Source organism: Sceloporus undulatus, chromosome 1 (assembly GCF_019175285.1).
Source record: "Sceloporus undulatus isolate JIND9_A2432 ecotype Alabama chromosome 1, SceUnd_v1.1, whole genome shotgun sequence".
NCBI lineage: Eukaryota > Metazoa > Chordata > Lepidosauria > Squamata > Phrynosomatidae > Sceloporus > Sceloporus undulatus.
The window spans coordinates 25,666,918-25,690,073 of NC_056522.1; the positions used below are offsets into that span (position 1 = coordinate 25,666,918).

General features: G+C 38.6%; 1 protein-coding gene across 3 annotated transcripts in view; it reads left to right on the top strand.

Annotated features, from left to right (window-relative positions):
• TTBK1 (tau tubulin kinase 1) overlaps positions 1–23,156 on the top strand; it is a 157,300-nt gene that overhangs the window by 34,940 nt on the left and 99,204 nt on the right. For all 3 annotated transcript variants that reach the window (XM_042445382.1, XM_042445383.1, XM_042445381.1), the window contains one exon: positions 22,966–23,113. In XM_042445382.1, the coding sequence (XP_042301316.1) occupies positions 22,966–23,113 (148 nt within the window). The remainder of the gene's footprint in view (positions 1–22,965; positions 23,114–23,156) is intronic.

Genomic DNA, 23,156 nt, shown 5'->3' on the forward strand with positions numbered 1-23,156 from the left:
TTCAGGGGCAAAATCTCCAGAAATATGTGAAATCCTAGCACATGGCTTGGTAGCATGAGAAATTTGGTCTTTCTGCATGTGCTGGATAGTTTAACCCCCATCAGATGTAGTTTTGTGAGAAGGAAGGCAAAGTGCATTGGCAGTTGGGGTGTGGGAGAATTGATTCACTGTTCTATATCATCCAAGTGGCATTCCTGTGGTCTCCAAGGAAAGATGTTGAGGGTGGGGAAGTTTATATTCAAGCAGTGGTGGGTAGTGGTGAGGTAAGGGGAGGGTTTTGCAGAAGTTGTCAGGCTACAGTTGTGTGTATTTGGATGTAATATGCAGTGTGGTCCTTGTTTCATGTGTCTTTAAGTTGAATTCAGGATGGAGTTAGTTAGGATGACAGCAATCAGTGTGGCTGTGAACATCAAATCCAAAGTGTGGTTTGGGTAATGTCCAGCATATGCATCCCTAGGGTGTCCAGGAATAAATAATTAAAATGAAGCAGCAGCAGCTGTACCAGATGGTTGCTGAGCAGGTGATTTTGCTTGAGCTGATGACTGATAGTCCAGAAGGGATGGATAGCCTCAAGAAAAGGAAGTGTGTCACAAAAGATGTTTCAAAAGAAACCTGGTGTTCTGCTTGAAAATGAAAGCATGCTGTATGTATTCCCAAACAGAATATATTAGCCACACCACATTTCAGAGAATGAAATTAAAATGACCTTTGAAATAGTGCTATCTATACTAAAAACATCTTTCATTCATAACTAAGTTTGTTACTTAGCTGAAGGAATAGGGTTATCTCAATGTTTTTGTGGGCTGTTTAATAGGCTTCAGGAGGGAAAGACCCAGCAATACAGTCTCTGGGTCTGGGTCATATAACCTGTCCTTTCCCTGTTAAACCCAATATTGTAGCACCTCTATGTTCTAGCCATGGCTATGCTTATTCTTTTAAATAAAGAGCTCTACATTAATATATAATAACAATACAACTGAGCATGAAGAGGGTGTCTTTCGTCCTTTTTCACTGAACACCAGTGGCCTTTTCCCCACATATTTGGATCCGGAGCCCTGGTATTGCTCTTTCTAAATATTTTGAGTTGTTGCACTCACCTCCCTCAATAACATGCTAAGAAGGGAATGTGTAGGTTTAGGAAGAACCTTGAAAGGGAGAACCTTTTAAATCTTATGGTGGTAATCTGTCCTTGGCTATGCACAGCTACATCCCCCACTGGCACAAAAGACTTTCAGTGCACAACTGACATCCTGCTATAAGAGTATTCCACTCACACATTTTTGTGATCTTATTTCCTCTGATATGATAACTGCTGGGAGAGCAGTAGGAAGACCGCAGAAGGGAGCACCTCCCTTGTTATTTTTATTTGCCTTTCTCCACAAGCTCAGGGCACATGGTCCCCATCTCCACCCCTCATTTTTATTATTAACTTTGTAAGATGAGTTAGCTTGGGGGATGGTGACTGGGCCTAGTGGGCTACCTGGCTGGCTAGGGATTTAACCTAAGGCCTTCTTAAACCTAGTCTGATATTCTGACCACAGAACTACCTGTTGTCACGTGTCTTCAAGTTATTCTGAGGGCAAACGTTGTCCCCATCTTCAAAAAGGGGAAAAAAGAGGATCCAAACAATTATCGTACAGTTAGTCTGACATCTATACCAGGAAAGATTCTAGAGCAGATCTTTAAACAGAGGTCTGTGAACATCTAGAAGGCAACTCCATAATCACAAAAAGTCAACACGGGTTTCAGAGAAAGAAGTCATGCCAGACAAACCTGATCTCTTTTGATAAAATTACCAGCTTGTCAGATGAAGGGAATGCTGTGGGTATAGTATATCTTGATTTCAGTAAGGCCTTTGACAAAGTTCCCCATGATATTCTTGCAAACAAGCTTGAAAGAACCTGTTTTTTCTTTGCAGGGATGGCGCAGCCCCCAAAAGGCACGCCATCCCTGTGGAGCAAAAAGAACACGGTATTTCTGGGTTCTTTCTGCAGCCAACAGTGACATTGCCAGTGCGCCATTGGCGCACTCGTGACATAAGCAATGTCACGAGTCAATGTCACGCCATGTGGCACTTATGTCACAATGGTGGCGCCCATGTACACGGGGCGCCGCCATTGTAATGCCACTACTACGTACTAGGGTTAGGGACTGTGTGGTCCCTAGTATCCGCGCTGGTACGCCACTTATTGGCGGTGTGTACTGTGCCTTGGTAAGCTTTGTTCTGAAGGGGCTTGCCCTTGCCTTCCTCTGAGGCTGAGAGAGTGTGACTTGTCCAAGGTCTCACAGTGAGACATTGAAGGCTTTCATGGCCAGCATCCATAGTTTTTTGTGGGTTTTTCCAGCTGTGTGGAAAAAAAAATATTCCTGATGTTTTGGCTGCATCTGTGTATGGCAGTTTCCATGGCTTATGTAAGATTTACCGTGCATCAGACCTGGAGAACCAAATATTTCAATTCGCTTGGCATTTTTCTGGTTGTGTTGGGTTCTTGAACCAGCTATGCTAAAGCATTTAGTTGCAGAAATGCAGTTGCATAGATTCTGTTAACATAGCAGCACCGTGTGTTATCATGTGAATGTTATGATGCTGTTTTAGGCACAGAAGATGTAAGTATCTGTTATCTCAGCAGTACCTTTCTCTGGAATATGCTGACTGGTTCATTGTGGAAGCCAGACATGTATATCACAACATTTAACAACATGGACCTTCAGAAACCAGCATAGAGTAGATAATTTTTCACATTATCAGAAATGCTTCAACAAAATGCTTTACTGTCAGAATAGATTTTCTACATAAATAGCCCAAGCAATGCCACAAATGTGCCATTCATATAATGGTGAACTGTTGTTGGGACAACTCATTGAACCTTTGATATTTGGATATGGCACTGTTCCAGTAGTGAAAGGATTTTTTTTTAAATATAAATTTTATATATCTATCAAGTTCTCCCAAAGATAATGCAAACTGTCAATACTTTGACAAATGAGGGTGTTAGTTTTTCTCATTTAAAAAGGTGACAGTTCAATTTCCTGCCACTTTATGAGCATTTGATGTTCAGATTACTGGCAGCAGAGACTGGTAATTTTTAAAAATTGGCATGGGGAATATTAAACATTTTTCTTGTTTAAAATAAAGACAGAATAAATTGTGTTAATGAATCTAGTGAGTGCTCTCTGACTTTTGAAATCTTCGGTATTCAAAAGATTTGGTACATTTCCACAATCATTGGTAATAACCAGCTAAATTATGATCACATCAGGAATTGCTACCATGGATTTGCAGAGATCAGCATGAACAGAATCGTTTTTCGGTGTCAGCAGCCCTGCAACACAGTGCTTGATGTCCCACACTGGTATTCTAGAGATATTGACTAAAGCACTTTCATAAATACACCTTGAGGTCTCCCACACCTTTACCAGCCAGTGGTTTGTGTGTCATCACAAATTCAAATTGTTCCATTTTGGCAAACATACATTGTTGACAAATTTCAAATTTCGCAGTCTTGGAGGTTTCAGATCATGTTACTTGTAAGCAAAAAGAGGAGCAATATCTTTTAAGTGACATTCTGTCACATGTAACAACTACAAATTTGGCTTTATTGAGTTTATTCTTAATGGGGACTGGTAATCCCAGATCTGTGGCAACCATGCCAGCTTGATCTATTTGTTTCCCAAATAAATCTGGGAGGCTTTAATTGTACCCACAGAAAGTATAATATATGAATAATGTATGAAGCACTCCTGATTCCCCAAAAGAAAATGGGAACCAATCAAGTTTGTTTCTTGTGGTGTGTGCTACATGTGCTTGCTGTAAGGAAGAGCTGCTGTCTGAGTGAAATCAAAGCACCTGTCCTATTTTCTAGGTACATGCATTAGTGAAATATCCCTGGCTTGGCAACTGAAAAATAGAAATGCAGTTACAGTATTAGGAAGCAACAACTGTAGTGGTGCAGTACTATGTAGCCACTCTGGTCTGAGATTAATATTTTAAAGTTAAAGGAGTTTTAGCATACTACAGGCTATCCAGTATCATGTTCCATGGCAGTTTTATAGCAATAACTTTTAACTCCTATATACCATGCAGTGATCATCCAGTGTGTGCTGTCACCTTTTTCTGCTGTATTCCACTCCATTGATTTTTCTTCATCATAGTGTCAATATTTTCTAAATCTCCATCTGCTCAGCATTTTACAGTGGTTCATTGATTCTTCTATCCTATGGTTGTACTTAAGCCTATTTTTAGAATGATTTACAAACAAATATGCCAGATATTGGAGATTAAAGTATGGTCATTGATACTTATCCTAAATGTATGCCTCATCTTGCCCTTTTGAAACAGGGAAGTATAGTCCTCCAGATATACTTGTCTTACTACATCTAATTCTTGTGGAGGTCTACAGTCAGATTTTACAATTCACTATCTTGATTCCTATGCTTAATCTGTCACTGAATTTCCCCTTTATTTTCGTGATACCCTCATGCTTCACTACCAATGCCAGGATAACTGCCCCACAAACCTGGATATGGTTTGCATCTGTACAACCCCAATATTAACATATCATTTCTTCATTCTCTTGAGAGAATTTATAAACTGTCAGATGAATAGTTTTTTGAGGGTTTTTCAGGCTATGTGACCATGTTCTAGAAGAGTTTCTTCCTGACATTTCGCCAGCATCTGTGGCTGGCATCTTCAGAGAATGCTTGCCTGGAAAGGACTTGGGTATATATATTGTGTGACCTGGAAAGGAAGGAGTGATCTACATGTGTATTGTTTTGTTGCTAATGGCAGGCCTCAGGGTGGGAGGGTCTGCAAAAGAGGATTAGTGTTTTTATGCAAATGAGAAATCTCCCAGCAGACAATGAACACTATCAAGCAGACACTAATCCTAGAAGGGTGTGCGGTGTCATGACGTGATGGGGCGGAGTCACAGCATCCAGCGTGCAAACGCTATGCTGTGGCTCTGCCTACAAGCCGGCACTAAGTGCCAGTCTGTATAGCCCCTAAGTCTTAAGTTAGTTCACTTGTTTTTGGTCTGCCATTATGAAAAAGGTCTCGGACAAAATATATACCTTGTTGTTCCCATTCCTGTAATTGATTAAATTTATCAGGGTAATAGAAAGACTTGTGGACAAGGAAGGAACAAATAGGAGAGAGATCTTGTGCTAGAACTTGCTTCCATCTTGACCATATCTTTACTGATATTTGTAGCCATGGATTTTTAATGTTTTTAATTATTTGCAGAGTGAGTTTGTTAAAGATCAAAGTAAGATCAATTGATGGTGGGCTATTCATTTCCATGTTAATCCAGTGTATGCTCTGATCTTTTTTTAATTAAATGAGGGATTTGACTAAATTAGAATGTTGCAAAATATAGTTCAAGATCAGGCATTGCTAGCCCCCTTTTTTAGAGGAGTGGTGTTGCGTGGATTTCTTGAATCTGGGACTGTTATGGTTAAAAGCAAATGTATTGGTCAGATTTTGCCAAAGTTTGAGTTTTGTTTGCAGTGCTTGAAATGAGATAGTTTGATATGATAGCCCTGTTTAAATATTTGAAAGGATGTCATGTTGAAGAGGGAGCAAGCTTGTTTTCTGCTGCTCCAGAGAACAGGACCCTGAACAATGGATGCAAGCTACAGGAAAAGAGATTCCACCTGAACATTAGGAGGAACTTCCTGACAGTAAGGGCTGTTCGACAGTGGAATGCACTCCCTCGGAGGGTGATAGAGTCTCCTTCCTTGGAAGTCTTTAAACAGAGGCTGGATGGCCATCTGTCAGGGATGCTTTGATTTGGATTTCCTGCATGGCAGGGGGTTGGACTGGATGGCCCTAGTGGTCTCTTCCAACTCTACGATTCTATGATTCTATGAAAGAGAAAGGATAGGCAAGGGACAATAAACATTTTAATGGGGGGTATTCTGCCTAGAATACAGAGTTTCAGGTTCTTCTACTCTAATGTATTCATAAGTTCTTGATATTTTGCCAGTGTAGGCTCAGTACTTTCCAGAGGGCATGGGATGTTCACTTCAGCATTATCTGCCTCAGCTGGGATTACCTCACAATTTACATAACTGGTGTTAATAAACTATATGCTGTCTACTGTGGAACCAGAAACTCATTGTCCTTTCTGCTGCCTTATCTTACGATATCCTACATATTTTTTGCCTTTTAGAGTGTTAACAGATGCTTTGAACTGCTTTGAGGATTCTCCCTGATATATCTTTTGTTGCAGATGAGAAGTTGTGTGATAGTAGTTTTTAAAGACCAAACAGTAAGTTCAAGGGAAATCAAAATTCGAAATACTTTAGGTTTCTTAGTGGCTGTGTTCTCAGAATTTATTTTTCAAGTACCTATTTTTATATATGGAACACTAGGTGGCCTCATTCATCATAAAGGTCTGATAGATCATAATGTGAGTTGAATTGTATTCTGAATGCAGTGTTCTTGCAAAATGTGTTTTTGTACTTCGAGGTCATTTTACAATTATTGTGAATATAAAACAGAACTGAAGAATTTTATAGGTTTCTATTTTTAAAAAATATATAGATTCTTTTTCATGGTCACTGTGACTCACACAGATGGGTTATCATGCATCTGTGCAGTGCATATTTTGGAACCTTCTAAAGCATTACATATGCATTTGGCAGTAGTCCTGCCCATCACCAGCAGCCCTATATAGGGGTCTTCCCATTGAAACTGCCAGTTATTCTTCGTTCACCATTGCAGTAGTATTGATAGCAACCATGTTCTTCAGTTTAACTGTCCATCTGCTCAGTTGTTCTTCAGTCCATTCGATCTTGGCGACACGTCTGGAAGTTCAGTGGTGGTTGTGGTGTTGGCATTTGAGACCACACTTGCCCTCAGGGCTGTTTCTCTTACTGGTGTCCTACAAGAAGTGTATCTCCTGTGGTGTTAAGATCCTGGAATGAGATGGACATCTGAAGTGTCTTTTTTGCCTTGATGAAGCTCATGTGATTACCTCCTGTGTCCACTCAACCAAGAAGGAATAGAGTATTACATTTTCAAGCATTCCTGTATGAACAGGCCCTCAGGCCTTAGTTACCATCCAGTTGGACTTCCACATTGGTTGGTATGAAACCAACAGAGAGAGAACTTCTAAGTCCAGTTCCACCATGGTCTCTATAGCCACCTCCTCCTTTTCTCTTCTTTCAAGTGTTCACTTGCAGAGTCCATATCTGCCTCATCAAAGACCGCATGGTCCAGCTCCAACAGTTGGGCCATGCTCATACCCTTGGACTTCTGGTCAGTCCTTAGAGGAGGAGATGGAGTCAGCCACTAGACAGCTTAAACAGAGGTTTAGCAGCATACTAAGGATAAAGACCATCACCACTCTTAGGCTTCTATCTCCAGGATCTCCTTGCAAGATGCTTCCATGACAGTTCAGCCACAGTTTATTGTTTTTCTACTCTTAAGTTCATTCCATCTGATTGCCATGTCAGTTTGCCATTTCTTTAAAAGAGCTGGAGAAGAAAAGTTTGATTTTTAAAAAATGCACATCCACCTCTCTCTCTCTCTCTCTCTCTCTCTCTCTCTCTCTCTCTCTCTCTCTCTCTGTGTGTGTGTGTGTGTGTGTGTGTGTGTGTCTTGTATATTTTCCACACACATGGAAAGAGGGAGCTTTTGAGTAAAATTTCTTACTATGCATTTTGTATGTTATTTACATTAATATACACATTTTTGCAGACTCTGTTATAATACATATGTTTTACATTCTTTTTTATTGGAGAAATTCATTGTAGTTTGCATATTGATTAGGAGGTGCAAATTAGGTAGGTTTTCTGGCAGCTCTTATGTGAGGTTCTTGAAAAATTTATTCTGTCTCCATTGCTTTTGCCATCCATATGCAACCACTGGGAACAGGAATCCTGAGCTCTGGAATTTGTTGTGAAGTTGTTGTGTGCCTTTAAGTTGTTTCTGACTTATGGCAATCTTTTTTTTTTTTTTTAGTATTTTGGAAATTTTACAAAACAAAACAGATTTAATATTCTTTCCACACATACATGTACTTTTGCATCTTATTCATTTTTAAAAAAAATCCTAAATATCCCCTCAGTGCACCCCACCCCCGGAGCCATTCCCTTCGTTATACTCCATCCAAAATTTTAACTCCTCCTGTGGAGGTAATTTCCCATCTTCTTTTCTTAGTACATTTTCAATATTTTTTTCCATATTTCATCAAAATAATTTCTTTTCCATAATCCTTTTTTACTTTCAATTTACATGTTAATTTGTCATTAATTGCAAACTTCCAAACTTCTTTATACCAATCCTCCAATTTCACATTTATTTTTGTTTTCCAATTTCTTGCTATGATTAATCGCGCAGCAGTAAACAAATTTGTTACAAGGTTTTTTCCTTTTTCCATTCTACTTCATTGTATATTGATAACAATACTATGTTTGGTTTTCTGTCTATCTTTATATTCATAATATTTTCTATCTCTAATATTACTATTTCCCAATTTTTTTGTACATATTCACATTGCCACCACATATGTATATATGATCCTACTTCCTGACAGCCTCTCCTACAATATATTGAATTATCTTTGTTTATATTATGTAGTCTCACTGGTGTCAAATACCATTTCCAAATCAATTTATAATAATTTTCCTTAATTCGCATCAATAAATTTTTCAAATATCTTTGTTCCCAAATCTTATTCCATTCATTATCACAAATTTTACATCCTAATTCATCTTCTCATATTTCTTTTAAAATAAATTGATTTAATTTTTTCCTCTTATTCCCCATTAATATTTTATAAGTTTTACTAGTTGTACCTTTCATATTTTCATTTTCCTCCATTTCTTTTCCTTTCTGGGTTATTTGTACAAATTGTGTATATTTTCCTTTTTCTATATTTTTTTTCTTCCAATTTTTAACAATTGTTCTATTAGCATAAAATGTAATCAGGATATATTTATTCTCCTAAATTTTTCTTTTATATTTTCTTTTCCTATTTTTAATTCCATCCAATTTTCTATTTTATCTATTTTCTTTTCCTTTAATTCATTAGCTAATAAATTTTTAATTTTGGGGGGAAAGATTTTTCCATTATTATTGTTATCATTGAGTTTTCATTCATTAATCTTTTTTTAATATTTATTCCATATTTCTAATATATTTTTCATAAATGGGTTTTCAATTTCTTTAATTTCTTTCTTACTAAATTCTTAAAAAATTTTCCCCTCTATTTTCATATCTATCTCTTTTCCCCCCATTTCTAACCAATCCAAATCTGGTACCTCCAACATACCTTCTATTACATATCTTAAGTGGTTGGCTTCATAATAGCCTTTTATATTAGGGAGGCCTAACCCTCCCTTTTTCTGAGGCTCGTACCAAAATTGTTTATTTAATCTACTTCTTTTTCTTCCATTACAATATACATTTAGTAACGATTGCCATTTACTTAATTCTACCTCTGATATTTTTAGTGGTATCATTCTGAATTAAAAAAAATTTTTTTGGGTAAAATTTTCATTTTGAGTAATGCTATTCTTCCAAACCATGATAATTGAATTTTCTTATATTCTACTAATTTTTTTCAACTTCTTTCCATAGTACTATAAAAATTTTCCTTTCCATTTCTTTTAAGTCTTTTGTTATATTAATTCCTAAATATTTTATATTACTTTTTATTCTTATCCCTAACTCTTTTTGTTTCATAAGCTCCAATTCTTCTTTTTTTGTATAATTAAATAAAATCATTTCTGATTTATTCCAATTAATTTGAAGTCCTGTTATCTATCCAAATAGATTCAAATGTTCTTTATTTTCCCTATTTTGTCCTTTAGATCTTTAATAGTTAATAATGTGTTGTTGGCAAATACTGTAAACTGATTTTATGTTTTTTCTCCATTCCTATTCCTTCCAAACAACTATCTTTCCTTATAACATTTGCTAACATTTCTATAACCATTGCAAATAATATTGGTAAAAGCGGGCATCCTTGTCTTGTACCTCTCGTTACTTTTATTTCCTTTGTAATTCCATCATTAACTATTACTTTTATTAAATTATTACAATATAATTGATCTATTAATTCCCTTATTTTTTCTCCCATTCCAAACTTTTTCATAATTATTTTTAATGTTGGCCATTCCATACAGTCAATTGCTTTAAATATATCTAATGCCAAAATTCCTGCTTTTAATCCCCTCTCATTACATGTATTTTACTCAAAACTCTTCCTACTAAATTAGACATTTGTCTTCCTTTCACAAATCCACATTGATCTTTTCCTATATATTTGTACATACATTTATTCATTCTATTTGCTATTATTGCCGTTAATATCTTTGCATCCTGATTTATTAATGATATAGGTCTATATGATCCTGGATCAGTTGGATCTTTATCTGTTTTGGGTATTAATATTACTAATGATTGATACCATGATGCAGGAATTTTCTCTCCATGTATTATTCCATTATATAATTCTAACAACTTTGGGATTAATATCTTTTCAAACACTTTATAGTATTCAGGTCCCAAACCGTCTATTCCATTTTCTCATTTTTTAATTTTCTAATTACCTCCATTATCTCTATCTTTTCAATGGGTTGTTCCAGTAGCTCTTTATCTTCCTCCTTTATTGTTTGTCCCCAATTTTCTCCTACATAATTTTCTATTTTATCTAATGGTTTTTTTCCTGCTTGATATAAATCTTTATGAAGTTCTTCAAAAATCTTTATTTTTTCTTTCATCAATCTACACATCATCCCAGATCTATCCTTCACTATGTTTATCATAATTTCCATTTTCTTTTTATGTGTGGACCTGGCCAGCATTTTTGAATTTTTATTACTATATTCAAAATATTCCCTTCTTAAGTAAATCAAATTTTCTTGTACTTCATCTATTTCTATCTTTTGCAATTCCTCCCTTTTTGCCCTTAATTCCACATAAATCTGCTTATTTCTATTAACTATATATTTATTCTCTAATTGTTGTATATCTGTTTCTAATTTCTTTTTTCTTTCTTCTTGTCTTTTTTGAAGGTTATGTGATTCTTTTATACATGTTCCTCTTGTTACTGCCTTCATCTTATCCCATAACAAACCTTTTGTCACATCTTTATTATTTATATCCCATGTTTCTTACCATTCCTTTCCAATTTTATCTACTATATCTTTATAATTCAATATCTTGGTATTTAACCTCCACCTCTTTCTTTGTAATCTTTCTTAAGAATGTCTATATTCACCAAAGTATGGTCTGTTACCTTTATATTTGATATTTCTGTATTTAAAATTTTATTTATCATATTTTTGAAACAAAAATATAATCTATTCTAGTATAAGTTTTATGTACAGCAGAATAAAATGTATATTTCTTTTCATCCCCTTTTACGAGTCTCCACAATCTTTAAATTCTCTTTTCTTCATTATTTTATTTAAACTTGTTATATTTCTATATTTATCTTTTACTGAGGGGTTAGATTTATCTTTAATATCTTATCCATTTGCATATTAAAGTCTCCTGCCAAAATCACATATGGTTCTTGCACATCATCCACTTTTTAAGATACTTTCTTGTAAAATTCTTCTTGTTTTTCATTTGGGGCATATATATTAACTAATACATACTTATCTTCACCTAATTCCCCCTATATTATTATATATCTTCCTTCATCATCCCTTATTACATTATTTATTACAAAATTACATTTTTTTGCAATTATTATTGCCACTCCCTTTGATTTAGAGTTCCTAAATGCTTTTTCATAATGTTTTGCCCAATTCAATTTCAATTCATTCTGGGCCTCTTTCTGTTGATGCGTTTCCTGAAGAAAGATGATATCTGCTTTGTCCACCTTCAAAAGTGCTTCAGTTCTTCTTCTTTTGATCACAGAACCAAGACCTTTGGTGTTTAAAGTTGAATTTTTTAGTTTATCTAACATAGTACAATTTCCTCCCTCTCCAATGGCTCCATTCATGCAACCCATATCTCCTCCCCTATTCCCCCCTTCCTTTCCCCCTCTCCCCCAATGTCCCATTTACCTCCCCATTTCTTCTTGCTAGAGCAGTTTGCTCTAGCCACAGTTGTTATGGCAATCTTAAGGTGACCCCATCACAGGGTTTTCTTGGCAAGATTCATTCAAAGGGAGGTTTGCCTTGCTCTGAGGCTGAGAGTGTGTGACTTGCCTAGTGGGTTTCTGTGGTTGAGTAGGGATTTGAATCCTGGTCTCCAGATGTGTAGTCTAGTGCTCAAACACTACACCACACTGGCTATCATATTGTCATACTTGAATGAATTATGAAACTTGCTACAGGTTGAGTGAGGGGGAATAAATTGAAAGACAGTGCTGGCCATAGTGGATGCTCCCAAATCTGCAGAAGCAATAGAATTGCTGGCTTTGAATGTAATCCTTATAATTAAAGGATAATAAATCCTTAAAGAAGTAATCAGTATATAGGACTGCTTTTCTTGGTGGCAACCACAAGTTCCTTGTAGTATATAGTTTGGGCCTTAGTGGTTATAAAAATATACTGTAGGTGACATAAAACAGTTGTCATTTTTGCCATTATTTTTGTAATTTAGAAGACTTCCAGCTCTGAAAACAGAAATGATTCTTTCATGGGACATTGTTTTGACTTCTAATACATCACTCATTTATCTCTAAGACTGCAGAATGACACCATCACTGATTGTGTCTTCAGTTGTCCATATGATTTGTGCCATGTCTTGTAATTATAATATTGCCTATGTACAGTTGGATTTGAGCTGACAGCTTTTCCTTGCATGGCCCCAGTCTACAGATGACGTAGCCAGAAGGGACCTCTTTGTTTCCATTTCTTCCTAGGCTGGTGAAGTAATAAGTCACTGTAAATCTGTTAACAAGAGAGAGCTGTTGGAAGAAATTCTGCCACAGGCTTCTGCAGAATTTTCCTGCATTCTTTAGCTTTCCCTATCTCACTTGCTGTTAGCAGAAGCACTTTTTGGGACAGGAAGAAGGTGCTTCAGTGATCAATAGTTCTTCAAGTCTGCTTGGTCACTTCTTTTTGCCAGCTAAATTGGATGTGATCTATACCAATCAGGCATGCTATTTATATTTATATTTGCCCTTGGTGGGAACAGTGTTGTCAGCAGCAAGGTACACCATTTTGGCAATTATGGAGTTATGGTAACAGATGTTATGTGTGTCAGGTCCAGGTTTAATGACAGAGCCCTGAATAAAGGGTAGAAGGAAGTTAAAGGGCTTGTCAAAAGCTGAACGATAACCCCATGAAAAAGTCCATGATAGATGTCTATGATTAGAAGCACGCCAGTGCTATATAAGCCATGTTAAAAGGGGTTGATGAAGAAAGGAACATGTCAGAGGAAAGGGGTTACTTCAGCTCAGATGCTTTTTCTCAAAAATTCATGATTCCATTTTTGATCATACAAAATTCTCTTTCCCTCTGTCTCTCTCTCCTCTGCCTTTTATATGTGGCTTTCAAACCATGGATATTACTTGGCTTCTTTGTTTCACTCACAAGCAAGGCTTAGTCATGAAAGCCCTAGGTCAAGTGAATTAGTTTGAATAATAATAATAATAATAATAATAATAATAATAATATTTATATACCGCTATTCCTGTGTAGATTATAGCGGTTTCCAACAAAAAAATTGCAATGAAAACAATTATAAACAACATATAGTGATGGAAATCTTCTTAACCCCCTTTCCAGTAGTCCATGGTAATTGTAGGTCAACTGATGACAACATGCTCAGCCACCAGCTGCCTCAGTGGAAAGACTGCTGCTTCCCTGTTACTTTCTTTTCTACTTTGGTGAGGAATTCAATTGATTAGAATGGTGTTACTGAAAAAGCTGGGGTCCTGGGAGGGTGCTCACAAACAATATTTAATAGGGGAATTAATTTATCTCAAATTAAAATTATACCTTGGCTGCAGCAATGTTCAGTCTGGGATCTACTCTGTGTTTACTGGTTCCAAACCACACAGAACTCCAGAGGCAATTCCAAATAGGTTGTGTAGTTTATTATTATTATTATTATTATTATTATTATTATTATTATTAATGATATTTATATCCCACCCTTCAGCCCTAAAGGCTCTCAGAGGGGCTTACAATTATTATTATTTTTAATTAGACTATTTAATTAAAATAGTCAACACATGGACAGACACATGCTTTCTCTTTCTCACACACAAAAACTAATAAAACAAAGGTGGGGAAAGTTAGGGAGTTGTAGGCCTTGTTTATGGAAATACTGTACCAATCCTGAAACATAGCTCCTATTGAGGGGTGGTGTCTGAAATAGAGATGACTCAATAGCTGCTGCAGCAAGTGGAGTGGCCAGTTTATTGAGGAATCTAGTAGAAGTTGGACAGAGGCTCTGTCCTGCTCCAAACTAGACTGAATTGCCATTGTCTAAGTAGTGACATGTATACCCAAAATCATATCCTGAGACATCAATCTTGGGATTAATAGATTGCCTCATTGCTGAATGGTTTTCCCAAGGAGAGAGAATGGTTGGCAGATTGGCGTAAATACCTCAGACAAAGGAAGACTCCTTGCACTGAGGAAATAGCTTTTGTCTGTGTATGCAAAACCATGACTCAGGTCAAAATCCCATCATCACTGTGCATAGAAAAGGGATTATGCTGATGTTAGTTGGGTGATCTCTTTGTGGTGTATGCTCTTGCTTCCTCCCATGCAGGGGACAAACAAATTTCCAAATATGGTTTGGCCAGGTTTCTGCAGTGGGGATGCCTCTTAGGCTACCCACCTCAACAGCCCTTTTAATATTAAATTGATGTCAAATATGAGAGTAGTGATTGGGGACCTGACCCTGGAGTAACAACGGTTGTACAGTGGGTCCTTGTTATCTGCTGGGGTTTGGTTCCAGGATCCCTCATGAGTAACAAAATCCATGGATGCTCAAGTCCCATTAAATATAATGGCATAGTAAAAATGATGTCCCTTATATAAAATGGAAAATCAAGGTTTGCTATTTGAAACTTATGCTGTTTTGAACATTTTCAAGCTGTGGATAAAAAATCCATGGATAAGGAGGGGTGGCTGTAGTGTACATATCAGGAAGATAGAGCAGAACAATGCAAGGTGGGGGATGGAGAGGAGTAGCAAATTATTCTACACTGGATCATCCACATTCACTGGAGTTAAGGGTGCAGCACCCCTGTGAACATGAACAAAAATCACAAAAAACAAAACAAAACATTTTTAAGCCTGAGAAAACACCTCACTAGGAATCTCTGGGACCTTCAGTGCAACTCTGTGACCAATATCCACCAGACATTGACCTTAGAATTGCCTGGAGGACCTACAAATGCCTATGAAAGTGTTTTCTTTAAGAATTTCTGGTTTTCCAGTGTAACTCTGTGGTTGGCCTCTGGCAGAGTCATGCTAGAGGACCTAGAGATTCTTAGGACGAACATATTAATCAAATCAGCAAAAAAATCTAATCCGCAAAAGTCAAAACTGCAAATGTGGAGGGCCAACTGTAGATCATTCTTGTTGGGTAAGTACCTAGTAATGAGTGCAGCTTTTTGCAATTTGGGATGCTCAGGTTTAATCATGCAGAGAGTTGTATAGAAAGTTTTAACGGCGTGTAGAAAGGAGGTAATAAGAAATCAAATTTTAAAATTATTAGGTCAAATCTCTAGATTTCACCTCAAAGAATAAGGAGTCGCTTAGTCCTGTGGCTACTGCAATCCCTGATGCCCTCTTTTTTGGGGACTGGAATATATATTGAATGTTTACAATCTGTGGGCCATTGTTTTGTTTAACATATTTCTTGACAGATTTTCATTAGAACTAGCATAGATTTTGTCTCTGTAGCTTGAAGCAACTGTATTGGTATGCTATCTGTGCTTGGTGATTTATTTATCCCAAGTGCTCTGGGTTCATCTCCAAATGGGTCTTCCTTGAATAAATCTGTCACCCTTTCATTTCTTTTCTATAATTCTCCACTGCATTGTTTCCATTGTCTTTTTATTTGATTTTGGTCATGTAATGTATTTCTCTGCTGGTCATAAAGCATTCCCACCCTTTGTTTAAATTTCCCTTTGATTTTTCAGATCTTGTGGAAGAATTCTCTTGTTCTTCCTTTTTGTTGTTGTTGTTCTTATCATCTTACATTTCTCTGTGTTGATTATTATAGTAGTTCTCCTTGTCCCTGAACACAAGTTTTAGAATACAGTAGCTATATTTAGGTTTCTGAGTCTATTTCTGTCCTCATTTACTTTTGCTTCTTATCTGCTTTAAGAGTTTCATCTGTCAGCCATTGGGACCTCTCTCAGTTTTTGGCTACAGATAGTGTCTTTTTTGCATTATTCCCTGCTAATGTCCCTTGCTTCAGTGCAGAGTTCTTTGGGCTCCCAGTCAATTAGGCTTAATAGTGCAGATCTATTTTTTTAAAACATCTGAATTCTACAGGGAAGTTCTTCATGTTGTAAATTGTCATAGTGGTTGGTTTAGTGTTCTTCTTTAGCTTTACTCTTAGGGCTCATTCCCACTTACAGTATAGTCCAATTTCTGATTCGGCTCTGCCCACGTCAGTAATCGATTTCAAAAGGTTCCCTGTTCCCATCATAAAGCAGATCTTTTCCTTATTGGCAGTGAAATTGCTTTATTTTGCCATGATTGCCATCCCCATTTATGCTGCTCATGTGTCAATCATCATGATAGCCCTTACTGTGAGGAGGAAGGAAGGGTGGAGGAGGAGGAAGGGGAGGAAGAAGAAATGGAAGGGGACGAAGAGGAGGAAAAGGGGAGTGTAGGAAGAGAAGGAAGAAGGTGAGGAAGCGGAAGGAAGAAGGGAAAGGCCCATGCTGAGAGGCTCTCTCTGCCTTTGCGTGGGTGTCCTGGTCCAATCTGGGGTTCGTTTTCCCCTTTTTGCCTGGGGAGATTCAGGTGGGGAAGTTGGACCTGTCCTTGGCTGGCACCTGGTCTGCAGATCGGAATGAGTGGAGAGAGGAGGCTGGTTCAGTGGTTTGAGCACTGGACTCCCACTCTGGGTTTGCAGGCTTCCAATTCCCGCTCAGCCACAGAAACCCTCTGGGTTGACTTTGGGTGAGTCTGACGCTGAAAGAGAGAGAGAGAGAGACACACACAAGACCCTTAGATTTACAATACCGTAGGCATTTCTCAAACTACAATCCCCACCTAAGCAGGTGAAGAACGAATCAACAAGGCAAGATTAGTACCAAGGAACCATGTACAAGCTGAGTATCCCTTATATGAAAATCTGAATGTAGAGAGATCTTGTAGACCTTTGAGACTAACTGGAAGAAAGAAGTTGGCAGCATGAGTGTTCGCAGACTCAAGTCTACTTCTTCAGATGCATTTAGAAGTAGACTTAAGACTACAAAAGCTTATGCTACCAACTTCTTTCAGTTAGTTACAAAGGTGCTACTAGATCTCTCTACATATTGACTCGCTACATACAGACTAACATGGCTATATCTTTGATTTCTAACAATGAAAATCCAAAATACTTCAAAATCTGAAACTTTTTGTTTTCCTGACCTCATATGACATGTTGCAGTCAACATGCAGGCTCACAAGAGACAGTTATATGTAAAATGCCATAGGGCAGCAGTGAAGGCAGTGATAAGCTCCAGCTACCATGCATGTATTCTTCAGGCCCTGGGGAGCCTGCCAGCCACCTTCTTCTGCCTCTGAGGTAGAGACTGCAATGTTCTTGTTTGCTTCTTCATAAGGCAGAAGCAGGTGGATGCAGAGCTTGTTTTTGCCTCAGCTGCTGCACTGGGACCACTTCTTAGCCTTGTTACACTAGATCGCTACTAGATATTCCAAAATAAATAAATACAATTAAAAAATGGAAAAAAACGGGAAAACCTATGGTCCCAAACATTTCGAATAAGGGACACTCAACCTGTTCTACAAAACAAAAGGTTGTGTAGTACAAAACCTGTACTACAAAACAAACCAAAAGTGGTCATCTAGAATGGCCAGCTGTGACCATTCAAATGCATAATCAGTGAGCTACAACCAATTCTGGATATTAACATGGCTCCCTCATAAGTTTTGGGAGACAGGTCTTTATTGGCCTACATTTAGTTTCTAAATCTTAACCACTAACTTACAATAGGATACATAACATGTAATATGGGAACAATACTCTGCCACAAACCCAGATGCCAAATCTGTCCCCACATCTACTTTAGGAGCAATATTACAGGGGCCTATAACACAATGCACAACATCAGAGAAACATTTACTTGTTCTTCCTCTTATGTGATATATGCCATCCTATGCTAGCAATGCTCCTCTACACTCTATATTAGAAAAACAGGACAGTCTTTACGCAAGAGGATTAATGGACACAAATCTGACATTTTACACAAAAACTATTTGCAGTACATTTCAACCTTCTTGGAATTAGCTTTGATCCTTGCACAAGGAAATTACAAAAGAAAACTAGAATGAGAAACAGCTGAATTAAATTATATTCACAAATTCCAGTCCATTAGCAGAGGTATGAACAAAGACAATGGTTTCATGGCACATTGCATATCTTAATACATGAGTCCTCACTACCACACATTTAAACAAAGGAATCTTCTCAGCGAAGATTTTGAACCCAAGGAAACTGATTTTTAGTAAGCAGATTTATTGCTTTCACACATCAACACTAACAGGACACTGTAAAGTTCTGAAAGACCTGTATTGTCTTGTCCAGCCCTTTCAAAATTTAGGGCAAAAGACATAATTTGCATCTTTCTGGATCCCACTACATTCTGTCCCACTCCTACAACTCTATAAATGTGCTTTATCCCTGAGGCCTTAATATCACTTGGCACTGCATCGAAAGAAGTGGGTTTATATCCATGAATGCTCTTGCTAAAACACAAAGTAGTTAGTCTTAGAGGCGCTGCCACATTTCCCCCCTCCATCCCTTCCTCCTTTTTATGCTGCAAGAGACTTAACATGGCTATTTCTTTGAAAACTACCAGTTATAGTTAAAGACATAGCAAAGATTAACATTAAAATAGAATTGAAATATTATCAGTATTAAAACCACTTAAAACATGCTTGAAAAAAGCAGTTTTAAATAGTACAATTTAAAACAGGGGTAGGCAACCTTTTTGAGCCGGGGGCTGGGTTGGTGTCCCCCAGACAATGGGTGTGTGTGTGTGCCGAATCCAAAAAAATAAATAATTAAATAATATAGGACAACATTTTCAAATGTAGGACACATTTTTAAAAATGGAGGACATGCGAAAAAATTTGATGGTTTTTAAAAAATGTTAATATAAATGCATGTTTCTTAGGCATGATCAAAATGGAGGACATTTGGGCATTATTCCTAGACAGATGGCAGAAATGTACTTCCCTTTCTGGCCAACCCCCCCTCCCCCCATTCCAAACAGCACATTTGGGCATTGAACATGCCTTTACTTAAGATGGCCTCTTGCATATTTCAGAGGCTTATTGCATAACCAAACTCTTTGGGTTTCACACTGAACATGGGTTCACATGGCTATGCATATTGAACATGTCAAGGTGGTTTTACAGTTCTTGCACCAAGTGTACTTCTCAGAAGTGTGTACTTGGTCAAGGGACTTTGGTTTTTCTTCACTGCACATGAGTTTGTAAAAATCACAGCAATTTACATTGGCCTTGCCTCAGAGGCTTTCTGATATCAGTATCACCATTAAAGAACCAAAAACACACAGAAAAGGCACTTTGGAAAGTCACACTCTCTTGGCTTCAGAAACAGTGTGTGCATGCCTCTCAAGCTGACTCATATCATCATCATCATCATCATCATCATCATCATCACCACCACACTATCACTGTCAAAACAAGGGAGACTTGTTAGCATTAAAAGCACCCAAAACACACTTTGGAAGGTGACACTCTTTCGGCTTCTGAAACAATGCCTGCATGCCTCTTAAGCTGACTCATATCATCATCACCACCACCACCACCACCACACTATCATTGTCAAAGCAAGGGAGACTTGTTAGCACTTAAAGCACACAAAATAAAATTTAAAAAAACCTTGAGGCCTCTGGCCACTCACCACCTCCTGCTTCTGTTCCCCCTCCTCCTCTTTCTCCTCTTCCTCCTCCTTCTTCTTCTCTCCCTCCTCCTCTTCCTCCTCCTTCTGTTCCCCCTCCTCCTTTTCCTCCTCCTCCTCCTGCTCCCCTCCTCCTCTTCCTCCTCCTCCTCCTCCTGCTCTCCCTCCTCCTTTTCCTTCTCCTCTTCCTCCTTCTCCTCCCCCTCTTCATCTTTTTCCTCCTCCTCCTCCTTTTTCTCCTCCCCCTCCTCCTCTTCCTTCTCCTCTTCCTCCTCTTCCTTCTTCTCCTCTTCCTCCTCCTCCTCCCCTCTTCCTCTTCCTCCTCCTCCTTCTCCTCCCCCTCCACCTCTTCCTCCCTCTCCTCCTCCTCCTCCTCCCCCCTCCTCCTCTTCCTCCTCCTCCTTCTGCTCCCCCCTCCTCCTCTTCCTCCTTCTTCTCCTCCATGCGCCGCGCGGCCTGGGGGCGGGGCAGAGGAGGCAGAGGAGAAGGAGGTGGGCAGCGCGGGGAGGCAGGGAGGGCAGTACAGGGCCGCAGGTAGGGCGGCGCAGGGCTTCCCCTTTTGCCTCCTCTGCCCCAGGCCGCGCGGCCCTCCTCTTCCTCCTCCACGCGGTGGAGGAGGAGGAGGGCAGCGCGTTCGCGCGGCCGTGGAGGTGGAAGCGGTGGCGGCGGCAGGACCGGGCTGGGGCCAGTCCTGCCGCCTCCACAGGCCGCATCCAGCCTGTGGGCCGGGGGTTGCCGACCCCTGATTTAAAACAGCACTCTCCCTCTTTTCTAAAAATCTTTAGTTATAAAAATGTTAGAATGAAAAATATTTTTGCCTGCTCTCAGAAGGATAGCAAGAAGCCTCTCTAGGAAGGGCATTCCAGAGTCTAGAAGCAGCTATCAAGAAAGCCCTAATTCATGTCTCCAGCAACCATACCTGTGAAAGTGGTAGGATTGAAAGAAGGATCTCAAGGTATGTCTAGAATCATATGGGAATATGGTCAGGTCAGTCATATAGCCTGGAGCAAAACCATATTGGGCTTTATAGGTCATAACCAGCACTTTGAATTGTAGCCAGAAACTGACTGGCAGCTAATGGACTTGTGTATATCTAGATTGTGAAATAGCTTGCCCTTCTGGAGCCTTCCACTGTTACTGAGTTCCCATCAAGGTTTGCCCCTTCACACACAAGGAGTGAGACTGTATGACTCACAGGGTTGGGGGAGACCCTGTTCTCACCAATAACAACAGGGGTAGTGACAAGAACTTTTGGTAGGGGCACAGCATCTGCTAAATGCTATGGCTTCCCTTTACATGAAGATGCAGCAAACCTGTTTGAATGGCTCTCAGCTTTGGAGGGAAGCTATGAAGTTAGGACAGGTGACCCAGACTGCTGTGCTTGAGGTTATGGGGGACCTGGATATGCAGATGTGTGGACTGGGCATGACTGTGGGCAGCTTCAGCAATTTCTCACTGTTGGCTTCAAAGGCAGCTATGGAGAGATTAGCAAGAGCAAGCATATCATTGGGAAGCTAATGCAACAGATGGTTAAGATGGTAGGGGTGCAAGGACAGTGTTTGCTGCAGGAGCTGTTAACCTGAAGTTATGGGAGATGCGACCTGGCTACATAGACTGTCCAGAATCCTCTTCCTGCTATTCTGGCTGGAGATTATGATGTTTGTGATGTACTTGTCATATATGGAGATATACACCCTTAAACACCAATCTCAGGCAATGCATATGCTTAATATCAATCCAGGAAGCCATAGAGTTTGAGTGGCTAATGGAAGAGAACACGGGAGGGGTTGAATATGTGTCTCCAGCATGCATGCTTACGATTAGTCCTAAAATCCACGGTGCTTCCAGAACTCAAAAAGTTCAGGAGGAGGAGGAGGCAGAGGCAGCAGAAGAGGAAGAGACTACTATATATAATTGACTATAAATCAATCTGTTGTATAAGCTGATGTCAGGTTTTGGACCCAAAATTATGAATTTTGATACGACCTGTGGGTAAGTCAAGGGTAAAATCTAGGGGCATGTAACAAAGGATCTAAAGGATGAAGTAAAGGAAAAAATGCCAAAGAACTTACAAAATTCCAACAGGCATAACTGTTTGTGGTCATACTAAAGCCTGGATAGATGAGAGAGTAGAGGGCAGGAGAGTCAGTGCTTCCAGGACAGATTATGCTCTTGCCTTCTTCCAGGGGATGATTCCTTTTTTCTTTTAATAAAAGGTGAAGTACTTACATGGATCCATTGACTTACATTGACTGAATCAACTTAGTTTTTTTGAATAATTTTTTGACTAAAATGTCTAGGCTTATAAATGAGAATATACAGTAAGATGGGAATTGTAGCAGTAGACATACTGTGGCTTAGTAATCAAAGCAAGTGGGTATATCAGGAGTTGAAATTGAAGGGCAGGTTAAATATTCCCACAGCCCTACTACAATATTACTGAACACCGTTTTATTATCACAGGCTATGTGTGTGTATATAAGAGAGATAGAGAGCATGTGTATGTTAAGTTTTGGTTCACACTGCCAATTATGTATTTTAAATTATTTCTTTTATATTTTTTTAATGTTTAAGCTACCCTGCATGGTGCTTTTGCATACAAAAGTTTCAGTGAAACAAGTACAGTAATTAAATGATTGAGATCACAAGTACTTTTCATTTTTCTACATTGTATCTTTGAGTGTGTGACCCTTTGTTGTGGTGTTAGCTTTTGTGAAAGCACTTGTTTGAACATGAAGATAATCTTCCACAAAATAATCTTCTTATTATTTTGCAAATAATAATAATGATAATAATTGTATGCTTTGATATTATTCTTCAAATATCTCTGCTACAGTGATTGTGTGGATTGACACTGTGAACAAACTAAATGTGGGCTTTCTTTGGGAGATATGTGTGGTAATGATTTGCTTTTTGTTCAGCTGAAGAAGATTGGTGGTGGTGGCTTTGGGGAGATTTATGAAGCAATGGATCTCTTGACCCGTGAGAATGTGGCTCTGAAGGTGGAGTCAGCCCAGCAGCCAAAGCAAGTCCTTAAGATGGAGGTGGCCGTCCTAAAAAAGCTACAAGGTAGGAGATAACATTGTTTTACAAAGTTATGTTTCCTGGCCTG